This window comes from Pseudophryne corroboree, chromosome 1, assembly GCF_028390025.1.
Source record: "Pseudophryne corroboree isolate aPseCor3 chromosome 1, aPseCor3.hap2, whole genome shotgun sequence".
Lineage (NCBI taxonomy): Eukaryota > Metazoa > Chordata > Amphibia > Anura > Myobatrachidae > Pseudophryne > Pseudophryne corroboree.
In genome coordinates this window covers 288,397,250-288,410,842 of record NC_086444.1, presented here as the reverse complement: position 1 = coordinate 288,410,842, position 13,593 = coordinate 288,397,250, and the positions used below count along the sequence as shown (strand labels likewise).

The window sequence follows — 13,593 nt, the reverse complement described above, 5'->3', positions numbered from 1 at the left end:
CAGGTGGCAGTGCATACGTATACTTAACCATAATCCTTACAAAACATTCTGAGGCCCTGTTTAAACAACTAACAAGCAATACTATAGATTCAGTTACAGTAGTTTCATACATATTTGCAATATTGTGATTGCATTGGGTGAAACCTGGAAAAAAAAACAGTATTCTGTATATCACAGTATTGATACTCACTCTCCACTGACTATGGTGTTTTATAGTCGAGTTAAGCATATACATTATATAGATCACTGATGAAGTAGACAATCAATCAAGCTAGCTGAGTAGTATAAAAGCGACCCAAATACTGTTGCACTTAAACAATACAAATGCAAAAATAAACATTTCTTTTGTTAGATGATCTATATTTCTCTGACGTCCTAAGTGGATGCTGGGGACTCCGTCAGGACCATGGGGGATTAGCGGCTCCGCAGGAGACAGGGCACAAAAGTAAAAGCTTTAGGATCAGGTGGTGTGCACTGGCTCCTCCCCCTATGACCCTCCTCCAAGCCTCAGTTAGATTTTTGTGCCCGGCCGAGAAGGGTGCAATCTAGGTGGCTCTCCTAAAGAGCTGCTTAGAGTAAAAGTTTGTTAGGTTTTTTATTTTCAGTGAGTCCTGCTGGCAACAGGCTCACTGCTACGAGGGACTTAGGGGAGAGAAGTGAACTCACCTGCGTGCAGGATGGATTGGCTTCTTAGGCTACTGGACACCATTAGCTCCAGAGGGAGTCGGAACACAGGTCTCACCCTGGGGTTCGTCCCGGAGCCGCGCCGCCGACCCCCCTTGCAGATGCCGAAAAGTGAAGGTCCAGAAACGGCGGCAGAAGACTCTTCAGTCTTCATAAGGTAGCGCACAGCACTGCAGCTGTGCGCCATTGTTGTCAGCACACTTCATAGCAGCGGTCACTGAGGGTGCAGGGCGCTGGGGGGGGGGCGCCCTGGGCAGCAATGATAGTACCTTATTCTGGCTAAAAATACATCACATATAGCCCCTGGGGGCTATATGGATGTATTTAACCCCTGCCAGGTCTCAGAAAAACGGGAGAAGAAGCCCGCCGAAAAGGGGGCGGGGCCTATTCTCCTCAGCACACAGCGCCATTTTCCCTCACAGAAATGCTGGTGGGAAGGCTCCCAGGCTCTCCCCTGCACTGCACTACAGAAACAGGGTTAAAACAGAGAGGGGGGGCACTTATTTGGCGATATGTATATATATATTAAAATGCTATAAGGGAAAAACACTTATATAAAGGTTGTCCCTGTATAATTATAGCGTTTTTGGTGTGTGCTGGCAAACTCTCCCTCTGTCTCCCCAAAGGGCTAGTGGGGTCCTGTCCTCTATCAGAGCATTCCCTGTGTGTGTGCTGTGTGTCGGTACGTGTGTGTCGACATGTATGAGGACGATGTTGGTGAGGAGGCGGAGCAATTGCCAGAAATGGTGATGTCACTCTCTAGGGAGTCGACACCGGAATGGATGGCTTATTTAAGGAATTACGTGATAATGTCAACACGCTGCAAGGTCGGTTGACGACATGAGACGGCCGGCAAACAAATTAGTACCTGTCCAGGCGTCTCAAACACCGTCAGGGGCTGTAAAACGCTCATTTACCTCAGTCGGTCGACACAGACACGGACACTGACTCCAGTGTCGACGGTGAAGAAACAAACGTATTTTCCTTTAGGGCCACACGTTACATGTTAAGGGCAATGAAGGAGGTGTTACATATTTCTGATACTACAAATACCACAAGAAGGGTATTATGTGGGGTGTGAAAAAACTACCTGTAGTTTTTCCTGAATCAGATAAATTAAATGAAGTGTGTGATGAGGCGTGGGTTTCCCCCGATAGAAAATTATTGGCGGTATACCCTTTCCCGCCAGAAGTTAGGGCGCGTTGGGAAACACCCTTTAGGGTGGATAAGGCGCTCACACGCTTATCAAAACAAGTGGCGGTACCGTCTCCAGATAGGGCCGCCCTCAAGGAGCCAGCTGAGAGGCTGGAAAATATCTTAAAAAGGTATATACACACATACTGGTGTTATACTGCGACCAGCGATCGCCTCAGCCTGGATGTGCAGCGCTGGGGTAGCTTGGTCGGATTCCCTGACTAAAAATATTGATACCCTTGACAGGGACAGTATTTTATTGACTATAGAGCATTTAAAGGATGCATTTCTATATATGCGAGATGCACAGAGGGATATTTGCACTCTGGCATCAAGAGTAAGTGCGATGTCCATATCTGCCAGAAGATGTTTATGGACACGACAGTGGTCAGGTGATGCAGATTCCAAACGGCACATGGAAGTATTGCCGTATAAAGGGGAGGAGTTATTTGGGGTCGGTCCATCGGACCTGGTGGCCTCGGCAACAGCTGGAAAATCCACCTTTTTTACCCCAAATCACATCTCAGCAGAAAAAGACACCGTCTTTTCAGCCTCAGTCCTTTCGTCCCCATAAGGGCAAGCGGGCAAAAGGCCAGTCATATCTGCCCAGGGATAGAGGAAAGGGAAGAAGACTGCAGCAGGCAGCCCATTCCCAAGAACAGAAGCCCTCCACAGCTTCTGCCAAGTCCTCAGCATGACGCTGGGGCCGTACAAGCGGACTCAAGTGCGGTGGGGGGTCGTCTCAAGAGTTTCAGCGCGTAGTGGGCTCACTCGCAAGTGGACCCCTGGATCCTACAAGTAGTATCCCAGGGGTACAGACTGGAGATTCGAGACGTCTCCCCCTCGCAGGCTCCTGATGTCTGCTTTACCAACGTCTTCCTCCGACAGGGAGGCAGTATTGGAAACAATTCACAAGCTGTATTCCCAGCAGGTGATAATCAAAGTACCCCTCCTACAACAAGGAAAGGGGTATTATTCCACACTATATTGTGGTACTGAAGCCAGACGGCTCGGTGAGACCTATTCTAAATGGGAAATCTTTGAACACTTACATACAAAGGTTCAAATCAAGATGGAGTCACTCAGAGCAGTGATAGCGAACCAGGAAGAAGGGGACTATATGGTGTCCCTGGACATCAAGGATGCTTACCTCCATGTCCCAAATTGCCCTTCTCACCAAGGGTACCTCAGGTTCGTGGTACGGAACTGTCACTATCAGTTTCAGACGCTGCCGTTTGGATTGTCCACGGCACCCCGGGTCTTTACCAAAGTAATGGCCGAAATGATGATTCTTCTTCAAAGAAAAGGCGTCTTAATTATCCCTTACTTGGACGATCTCCTGATAAGGGCAAGGTCCAGAGAACAGTTGGAAGTCGGAGTAGCACTATCTCAAGTAGTTCTACGACAGCACGGGTGGATTCTAAATATCCAAAATCGCAGCCGTTTCCGACGACACGTCTGCTGTTCCTAGGGATGGTTCTGGACACAGTCCAGAAAAAGGTGTTTCTCCCGGAGGAGAAAGCCAGGGAGTTATCCGAGCTAGTCAGGAACCTCCTAAAACCAGGAAAAGTGTCAGTGCATCATTGCACAAGAGTCCTGGGAAAAATGGTGGCTTATTACGAAGCGATTCCATTCGGCAGATTCCACGCAAGAACTTTTCAGTGGGATCTGCTGGACAAATGGTCCGGATCGCATTTTCAGATGCATCAGCGGATAACCCTATCTCCAAGGACAAGGGTGTCTCTCCTGTGGTGGTTACAGAGTGCTCATCTTCTAGAGGGCCGCAGATTCGGCATTCAGGATTGGATGCTGGTGACCACGGAGGCCAGCCTGAGAGGCTGGGGAGCAGTCACACAGGGAAAAAATTTCCAGGGAGTGTGATCAAGTCTGGAGATTTTTCTCCACATAAATATACTGGAGCTAAGGGCAATTTACAATGCTCTAAGCTTAGCAAGACCTCTGCTTCAAGGTCAGCCGGTATTGATCCAGTGGGACAACATCACGGCAGTCGCCCACGTAAACAGACAGGGCGGCACAAGAAGCAGGAGGGCAATGGCAGAAACTGCAAGGATTTTTCGCTGGGCGGAAAATCATGTGATAGCGCTGTCAGCAGTGTTCATTCCGGGAGTGGACAACTGGGAAGCAGACTTCCTCAGCAGGCACAACCTCCACCCGGGAGAGTGGGGACTTCATCGGGAAGTCTTCCACATGATTGTGAACCGTTGGAAAAGACCAAAGGTGGACATGATGGCGTCCCGCCTGAACAAAAAACTGGACAAGTATTGCGCCAGGTCAAAAGACCCTCAGGCAATAGCTGTGGACGTTCTGGTAACACCGTGGGTGTACCAGTCGGTGTATGTGTTCCCTCCTCTGCTTCTCATACCCAAGGTATTGAAAATTATAAGACGTAGAGGAGTAAGAACTATACTCGTGGCTCCGGATTGGCCAAGAAGGACTTGGTACCCGGAACTTCAAGAGATGCTCACAGAGGACTCATGGCCTCTGCCGCTAAGAAGGGACTTGCTTCAGCAAGTACCATGTCTGTTCCAAGACTTACCGCGGCTGCGTTTGACGGCATGGCGGTTGAACGCCGGATCCTAAGGGAAAAAGGCATTCCGGAAGAGGTCATTCCTACCCTGGGCAAAGCCAGGAAGGAGGTGACCGCACAACATTATCACCACATGTGGCGAAAATATGTTGCGTGGTGTGAGGCCAGGAAGGCCCCATGAAGAAAATTCAACTCGGTCGTTTCCTGCATTTCCTGCAAACAGGAGTGTCTATGGGCCTCAAATTGGGGTCCATTAAGGTTCAAATTTCGGCCCTGTCGATTTTCTTCCAGAAAGAATTGGCTTCAGTTCCTGAAGTCCAGAAGTTTGTCAAGGGAGTACTGCATATACAACCCCCTTTTGTGCCTCCAGTGGCACTGTGGGATCTCAACGTAGTTCTGGGATTCCTAAAATCACATTGGTTTAAACCGCTCAAATCTGTGGATTTGAAATATCTCACAGGGAAAGTGACAATGCTGTTGGCCCTGGCCTCGGCCAGGCGAGTGTCAGAATTGGCGGCGTTTGTCTCAAAAAAGCCCATATCTGATTGTCCATTCGGACAGGGCAGAGCTGCGGACTCATCCCCAGTTTCTCCCTAAGGTGGTGTCAGTGTTTCACCCGAACCAGCTTATTGTGGTACCTGCGGCTACTAGGGACTTGGAGGACTCCAAGTTGCTAGATGTTGTCAGGGCCCTGAAAATATAGTTTCCAGGACGGCTGGAGTCAGGAAAACTGACTTGCTGTTATCCTGTATGCACCCAACAAACTGGGTGCTCTTGCTTCTAAGCAGACGATTGCTAGTTGGATGTGTAGTACAATTCAGCTTGCACATTCTGTGGCAGGCCTGCCACAGCCAAAATATGTAAATGCCCATTCCACAAGGAAGGTGGGCTCATCTTGGGCGGCTGCCCGAGGGGTCTCGGCTTTACAACTTTGCCGAGCTGATACTTGGTCAGGGGCACACCCTGACTGAGGAGGACCTGGAGTTCTCTCATTCGGTGCTGCAGAGTCATCCGCACTCTCCCGCCCGTTTGGGAGCTTTGGTATAATCCCCATGGTCCTGACGGAGTCCCCAGCATCCACTTAGGACGTCAGAGAAAATAAGAATTTACTTACCGATAATTCTATTTCTCGTAGTCCGTAGTGGATGCTGGGCGCCCATCCCAAGTGCGGATTGTCTGCAATACTTGTACATAGTTATTGTTACAAAAATCGGGTTATTATTGTTGTGAGCCATCTTTTCAGATGCTCCGCTGTTATCATGCTGTTAACTGGGTTCAGATCACAGGTTGTACAGTGTGATTGGTGTGGCTGGTATGAGTCTTACCCGGGATTCAAAATCCTTCCTTATTGTGTACGCTCGTCCGGGCACAGTATCCTAACTGAGGCTTGGAGGAGGGTCATAGGGGGAGGAGCCAGTGCACACCACCTGATCCTAAAGCTTTTACTTTTGTGCCCTGTCTCCTGCGGAGCCGCTAATCCCCCATGGTCCTGACGGAGTCCCCAGCATCCACTACGGACTACGAGAAATAGAATTATCGGTAAGTAAATTCTTATTATTTTTTAGTGCAAATTGTTTTTATTGGTTTTCATAAAGAAAGGAGAATAAGCAAAATTCATGCAAAATAATCTTAAAGGCAGTCGCAGTTGCACAGCACATCAAAAATAGGCAAAGCTGACAAGGAATAAATGCCAGGATGGTTAATAAACCTAGAACAAGTGCGAGTAGGACAAGGAATAAACCATATCAATCAGGCCTAGGCAAGGTTAAGTATGTAAGTAAGTAAATCAGTATCCATAAGAAGAAAAAAGTCCTAATACAGGGAAAAGGAAACAAAACTATAGAGGAACAGGTAAGGGATTTGTATGTGTTTTTAATTACAAGCAAATTGCTTTCTATTGTCAGATAGCTGTAGAACACAGATATTTAATTTTCCTGTTGTATTGTCCTTGGTTTTAAAAAAAAGTTATTTTATTTTTCTCTAACGTCCTAAGTGGATGCTGGGGACTTTGTAAGGACCATGGGGAATAGCGGCTCCGCAGGAGACTGGGCACATCTAAAGAAAGCTTTAGGACTATCTGGTGTGCACTGGCTCCTCCCCCTATGACCCTCCTCCAAGCCTCAGTTAGATCTCTGTGCCCGAACGAGAAGGGTGCACACTAGGGGCTCTCCTGAGCTTCTTAGTGAAAGTTTTAGATTAGGTTTTTTATTTTCAGTGAGACCTGCTGGCAACAGGCTCACTGCATCGAGGGACTAAGGGGAGAAGAAGCGAACTCACCTGCGTGCAGAGTGGATTGGGCTTCTTAGGCTACTGGACATTAGCACCAGAGGGACGATCACAGGCCCAGCTTGGATGGGTCCCAGAGCCGCGCCGCCGGCCCCCTTACAGAGCCAGAAGGCAGAAGAGGTCAGGAAAATCGGCGGCAGAAGACGTCCTGTCTTCAACAAGGTAGCGCACAGCACTGCAGCTGTGCGCCATTGCTCTCAGCACACTTCACACTTCGGTCACTGAGGGTGCAGGGCGCTGGGGGGGGGCGCCCTGAGACGCAATAAAAACACCTTGGATGGCAAAAAAATGCATCACATATAGCTCCTGGGCTATATGGATGCATTTAACCCCTGCCAGAATCCATAAAAAAGCAGGAGAAAAGTCCGCGAAAAAGGGGCGGAGCCTATCGCCTCAGCACACTGGCGCCATTTTCCCTCACAGCTCCGTTGGAGGGAAGCTCCCTGTCTCTCCCCTGCAGTCACTACACTACAGAAATGGTTAAAAAAAAAAAGAGAGGGGGGCACTAATTAGGCGCAGTATTAACTATACAGCAGCTATAAGGGGAAAAACACTTATATAAGGTTATCCCTGTATATATATATAGCGCTCTGGTGTGTGCTGGCAAACTCTCCCTCTGTCTCCCCAAAGGGCTAGTGGGGTCCTGTCCTCTATCAGAGCATTCCCTGTGTGTGTGCTGTATGTCGGTACTTTTGTGTCGACATGTATGAGGAGAAAAATTATGTGGAGACGGAGCAGATTGCCTGTAATAGTGATGTCACCCCCTAGGGGGTCGACACCTGAGTGGATGAACTGTTGGAAGGAATTACGTGACAGTGTCAGCTCTGTATAAAAGACAGTGGTTGACATGAGACAGCCGGCTACTCAGCTTGTGCCTGTCCAGACGTCTCATAGGCCGTCAGGGGCTCTAAAGCGCCCGTTACCTCAGATGGCAGATATAGACGCCGACACGGATACTGACTCCAGTGTCGACGGTGAAGAGACGAATGTGACTTCCAGTAGGGCCACACGTTACATGATTGAGGCAATGAAAAATGTTTTACACATTTCTGATAATACGAGTACCACCAAAAAAAGGGGTATTATGTTCGGTGAGGAAAAACTACCTGTAGTTTTCCTGAATCGGAGAAATTAAATGAGGTGTGTGATGATGCGTGGGTTTCCCCCGATAACAACGGATAATTTCTAAAATGTTATTGGCATTATATCCTTTCCCGCCAGAGGTTAGGGTGCGTTGGGAAACACCCCCTAGGGGGGATAAAGCGCTCACACGCTTGTAAGGGCTCTACCTTCGCCTGAGATGGCCGCCCTTAAGGATCCTGCTGATAGTAAGCAGGAGGGTATCCTAAAAGGTATTTACACACATACTGGTGTTATACTGCGACCAGCAATCGCCTCAGCCTGGATGTGCAGTGCTGGGTTGGCGTGGTCGGATTCCCTGACTGAAAATATTGATACCCTAGATAGGGACAGTATATTTTTGCCTATAGAGCATTTAAAAGATGCATTTTTATATATGCGTGATGCACAGCGGAATATTTGCCGACTGGCATCAAGTCTAAGCGCGTTGTCCATTTCTACCAGTAGAGGGTTATGGACACGTCAGTGGTCAGGTGATGCGTATTCCAAACGGCATTTGGAAGTATTGCTTTATTAAGGGAGGAGTTATTTGGGGTCGGTCTTTCAGACCTGGTGGCCACGGCAACAGCTGGGAATTCCACGTTTGTACCCCAGGTCGCCTCTCAACATGAGAAGACGCCGTATTATCAGGCGCAGTCTTTTCGTGGACAAGCGGGCAAAAGGTTCCTCATTTCTGCCCCGTGACAGAGGGAGAGGAAAAAGGCTGCAGAAATCAGCCAGTTCCCAGGAACAGAAACCCTCTCCCGCCTCTACCAAGCCCTCAGTATACGCTGGGGCTTTACAAGCAGAATCAGGCACGGTGGGGGGCCCGTCTCAATGAATTTCAGCGCGCAGTGGGCTCACTCGCAAGTAGACCCCTGGATCCTTCAGGTGATATCTCAGGGGTACAAATTAGAATTCGAGACGTCTCCCCCTCGCCGTTTCCTAAAGTCGGCTTTACCGATGTCTCCTTCTGACAGGGAGACAGTTTTGGAAGCCATTCACAAGCTGTATTCCCAGCAGGTGATAATCAAGATACCCCTCCTGCAACAGGGAACGGGGTATTATTCCACACTGTTGTGGTACCGAAGCCGGACGGCTCGGTGAGACCGATTCTAAATCTAAAATCTTTGAACACTTACGTACAGAGGTTCAAATTCAAGATTGAGTCACTCAGAGCAGTGATTGCGAACCTGGAAGAAGGGGACTACATGATGTCTCGGGACATCAAGGATGCTTACCTTCATGTCAAAATTTACCCTTCTCACCAAGGGTACCTCAGGTTTATGGTACAGAACTGTCACTATCAGTTCAGACGCTGCCGTATGGATGGTACACGGCACCCCGGGTCTTTACCAAGGTAATGGCCGAAATGATGATATTCCTTCGAAGGAAGTGAATTTTAGTTATCCCTTCCTTGGACAATTCCCTGATTAAGGGTAAGATCCAGGGAACAGTTGGAGGTCGGTGTAGCACTATCTCAGGTAGTGTTGCGGCAGCACGTTTGGATTCTCAATATTCCAAAATCGCACCTGGTTCCGACGACGTGTCTTCTGTTCCTAGGGATGATCCTGGACACAGTCCAGAAAAAGGTGTTTCTCCCGGAGGAGAAAGCCAGGGAGTTATCCGAGCTAGTCAGGAACCTCCTAAAACCGAGCCAAGTCTCAGTGCATCAATGCACAAGGGTTCTGGGTAAAATGGTGGCTTCCTACGAAGCAATCCCATTCGGCAGATTCCACGCAAGAACTTTCCAGTGGGACCTGCTGGACAAATGGTCCGGATCGCATCTTCAGATGCATCAGCGGATAACCCTGTCACCAAGGACAAGGGTGTCCCTCCTGTGGTGGTTGCAGAGTGCTCATCTTCTAGAGGGCCGCAGATTAGGCATTCAGGACTGGGTCCTGGTGACCACGGATGCCAGCCTGCGAGGCTGGGGAGCAGTCACACAGGGAAGGAATATCCAGGGCTTATGGTCAAGCCTGGAGACATCACTTCACATAAATATCCTGAAGCTAAGGGACATTTACAATGCTCTAAGCTTAGCAAGACCTCTGCTTCAAGGTCAGCCGGTGTTGATCCAGTCGGACAACATCACGGCAGTCACCCACGTAAACAAACAGGGTGGCACAAGAAGCAGGAGGGCAATGGCAGAAGCTGCAAGGATTCTTCGCTGGGCGGAAAATCATGTGATAGCACTGTCAGCAGTATTCATTCCGGGAGTGGACAACTGGGAAGCAGACTTCCTCAGCACGACCTCCACCCGGGAGAGTGGGGACTTCACCCAGAAGTCTTCCACATGATTAAAAACTCGACAGGTATTGCGCCAGGTCCAGGGACCCTCAGGCAATAAGCTGTAGACGCTCTGGTAACACCGTGGGTGTACCAGTCAGGGTATGTGTTCCCTCCTCTGCCTCTCATACCCAAGGTACTGAGATTGATAAGATGGAGAGGAGTAAGCACTATATTCGTGGTTCCGGATTGGCCAAGAAGGACTTGGTAACCGGAACTTCAAGAGATGCTCACGGAGGATCCGTGGCCTCTACCTCTAAGAAGGGACCTGCTCCAGCAAGGACCCTGTCTGTTCCAAGACTTACCGCGGCTGCGTTTGACGGCATGGCGGTAGAACGCCGGATCCTGAAGGAAAAAAGGCATTCCGGATGAAGTCATCCCTATCCTGATCAAAGCCAGGAAGGATGTAACCGCAAAAACATTATCACCGCAATTGGCGAAAATATGTTGCGTGGTGCGAGGCCAGTAAGGCCCGACGGAGGAAATTCAACTGGGTCGATTCCTACATTTCCTGCAAACAGGAGTGTCTGTGGGCCTGAAATTGGGGTCCATTAAGGTTCAAATTTCGGCCCTGTCAATTTTCTTCCAAAAAGAACTAGCTTCAGTCCCTGAAGTTCAGACGTTTGTAAAAGGGGTACTGCATATACAGCCTCCTTTTGTGCCTCCAGTGGCACTTTGGGATCTCAGTGTAGTTTTGGGTTCCAAAAGTCACATTGGTTTGAACCACTTAAATCTGTGGAGTTAAAATATCTCACATGGAAAGTGGTCATGCTGTTGGCCCTGGCCTGGGCCAGGCGCGTGTCAAAATTGGCGGCTTTATCCTGAAAAAGCCCTTATCTGATTTTCCATTCGGACAGGGCGGAATTGAGGACTCGTCCTCAGTTTCTCCCCAAGGTGGTTTCAGCGTCTCACCTGAACCAACCTATTGGTGGTGCCTGCGGCTACTAGGGACTTGGAGGCCTCCAAGTTGCTAGACGTTGTCAGTGCCCTGAAAATATATGTTTCCAGGACGGCTGGAGTCAGGAAATCTGACTCGCTGTTTATCCTGTGTGCACCCAACAAGCTGGGTGCTCCTGCTTCTAAGCAGACTATTGCTAGTTGGATTTGTAGTACAATTCAGCTTGCACATTCTGTGGCAGGCCTGCCACAGCCAAAAATCTGTAAATGCCCACTCCACAAGGAAGGTGGGCTCATCTTGGGCGGCTGCCCGAGGGGTCTCGGCTTTACAACTTTGCCGAGCAGCTACTTGGTCAGGAGCAAATACGTTTGTAAAATTCTACAAAATTGATATCCTGGCTGAGGAGGACCTGGAGTTCTCTCATTTGGTGCTGCAGAGTCATCCGCACTCTCCCGCCCGTTTGGGAGCTTTGGTATAATCCCCATGGTCCTTACGGAGTCCCCAGCATCCACTTAGGACGTTAGAGAAAATAAGAATTTACTTACCGATAATTCTATTTCTCATAGTCCGTAGTGGATGCTGGGCGCCCATCCCAAGTGCGGATTGTCTGCAATACTTGTACATAGTTATTGTTACAAAAATCGGGTTATTATTGTTGTGAGCCATCTTTCAGAGGCTCCTCTGTTATCATGCTGTTAACTGGGTTCAGATCACAGGTTATACGGTGTGATTGGTGTGGCTGGTATGAGTCTTACCCGGGATTCAAAATCCTTCCTTATTGTGTACGCTCGTCCGGGCACAGTATCCTAACTGAGGCTTGGAGGAGGGTCATAGGGGGAGGAGCCAGTGCACACCAGATAGTCCTAAAGCTTTCTTTAGATGTGCCCAGTCTCCTGCGGAGCCGCTATTCCCCATGGTCCTTACGGAGTCCCCAGCATCCACTACGGACTATGAGAAATAGAATTATCGGTAAGTAAATTCTTATTTTTTTTTACCTCTAAAGGCCCCCATCCACTAGGCTGCATGTCGCAACAGATTTATCTTGAACTCTCCCAGTAGCTTCCCGGGAATCGGATCAGATCCTGGGCTTAATTTTCACTAGATTCACTTCAGATATATCTTATGCACGCATGCTACATGTGATTGGTCTGATCCGATATTTAAACATTAATATAACCTCGTGGTGGGCAGGAGTGGCGAGGGAGATGCCAATCAAGTGACGCTTCAGATGAATCTGATGCGATACGTCTAAAGTTAAAAAAAACACTCCGATGTGCACCTGATTTCTTCAGATTCAGATAAATCCTTGGTGCAGCACCAGAGATCTATAGCTCAGACATACCTGACACGGGACCGAGCATCGGATCGTAGGAGCTGTCCGATGTGACACTTTTCATCAGATTTTTCGGTCAGATGCGTTGAAAGCTGATAAGTGTCCAAATCAGACTAGTGGATGGAGACCTTTAGGTCCACATCATTGTCAGTCTCAGATAACATCCCTTGCTGGGGAATCTATCATTTCTCTTAATGATAAATCCCTTATTCTAAAAGTTTGTGCTATAGAATGACTTTGTATTGATTGCCAGTTTTAGAAGTGAAGAAGTCACAGGTAAGACATCTTTATTTCAAATCCTCCTACTGATCAACTAACACTTGTTATAATGTCTCCTTGCAGGCATAGCTGTGTGCATTGGAATGGCCAGTACCTTTGCCTATGCCAATTCCTCTGTCAAACACCAGGTGTCTCTAAAGGTAAGAAGACATGATCTAAAGGCCCATATACACTTAACGAGCCTTCACCGACACCGATATTGGCAGTGGCGGTGACCCTTCGGGGTGCCAGCATGGGCAAGTGCATACACATGGCTGTCGTTAACAAGGACCACCTTCGTCTGTACATGTTCAGACGAGGGAGCGGGTCGTTAACGATGTGCGGGAGCGTGCATTGAATTTTGCATGTAAAATATTTAGAGGACACCATTTGTGTTTTGCTTTACTGTAAAACTTTTGGATAAATCCTTATTAATAACTGATAATTGTAGTGATTGAAGAAAATGTTTGTTTTTTTCTTTACTCTTTAGGAGAAGCGTTCTGTGTTTACAGTATTTTGGATTGTGGTGTTCCTGATTGGAAACACCATTTACCTACTATATAGCTTCCGGTCCCAGCAGCTGTATTACAGGTGAGTATTGTCTCCTATATAGAATTATTATAGTTGCATGTATACCTTCTTGGTTTAGATGTATATGTCAGTATTTCCATATATATATTTTTCATGTGAATAGAGCCACTGCAATGTACGCACACTTGTGTATATATAGGACACTCGTAGATGTTCTCCGGGGATCTATATAGTCTGACAATCTAATTAAGTGAGTACAGAAGCATTAGTATAATTATTAGCCTTTATTTATATGGTGTCACAGGGTTTCAACGGTGCTATCCACAGTGGATATAATATACAACATAGTGCATATGTACACAACAGCTACAGACATACAGAACATTACATATACACATCTTTATCCTGAACAAATAACATTATTGTGACAGAAATCAAAGGGAATCGAGTCCT

General features: G+C 47.9%; 1 protein-coding gene across 3 annotated transcripts in view; it reads left to right on the top strand.

The window, feature by feature from the left end:
• The window catches only part of RNFT2 (ring finger protein, transmembrane 2), a 230,487-nt gene that overhangs the window by 59,191 nt on the left and 157,703 nt on the right, over positions 1–13,593 (top strand). For all 3 annotated transcript variants that reach the window (XR_010251555.1, XM_063964343.1, XM_063964342.1), the window contains exons 4-5: positions 12,694–12,770; positions 13,100–13,200. Coding sequence is in view for 2 of the 3 variants with exons in the window: in XM_063964343.1 (XP_063820413.1) it covers positions 12,694–12,770; positions 13,100–13,200 (178 nt within the window). In the remaining variant the exon portion in view is untranslated. The remainder of the gene's footprint in view (positions 1–12,693; positions 12,771–13,099; positions 13,201–13,593) is intronic.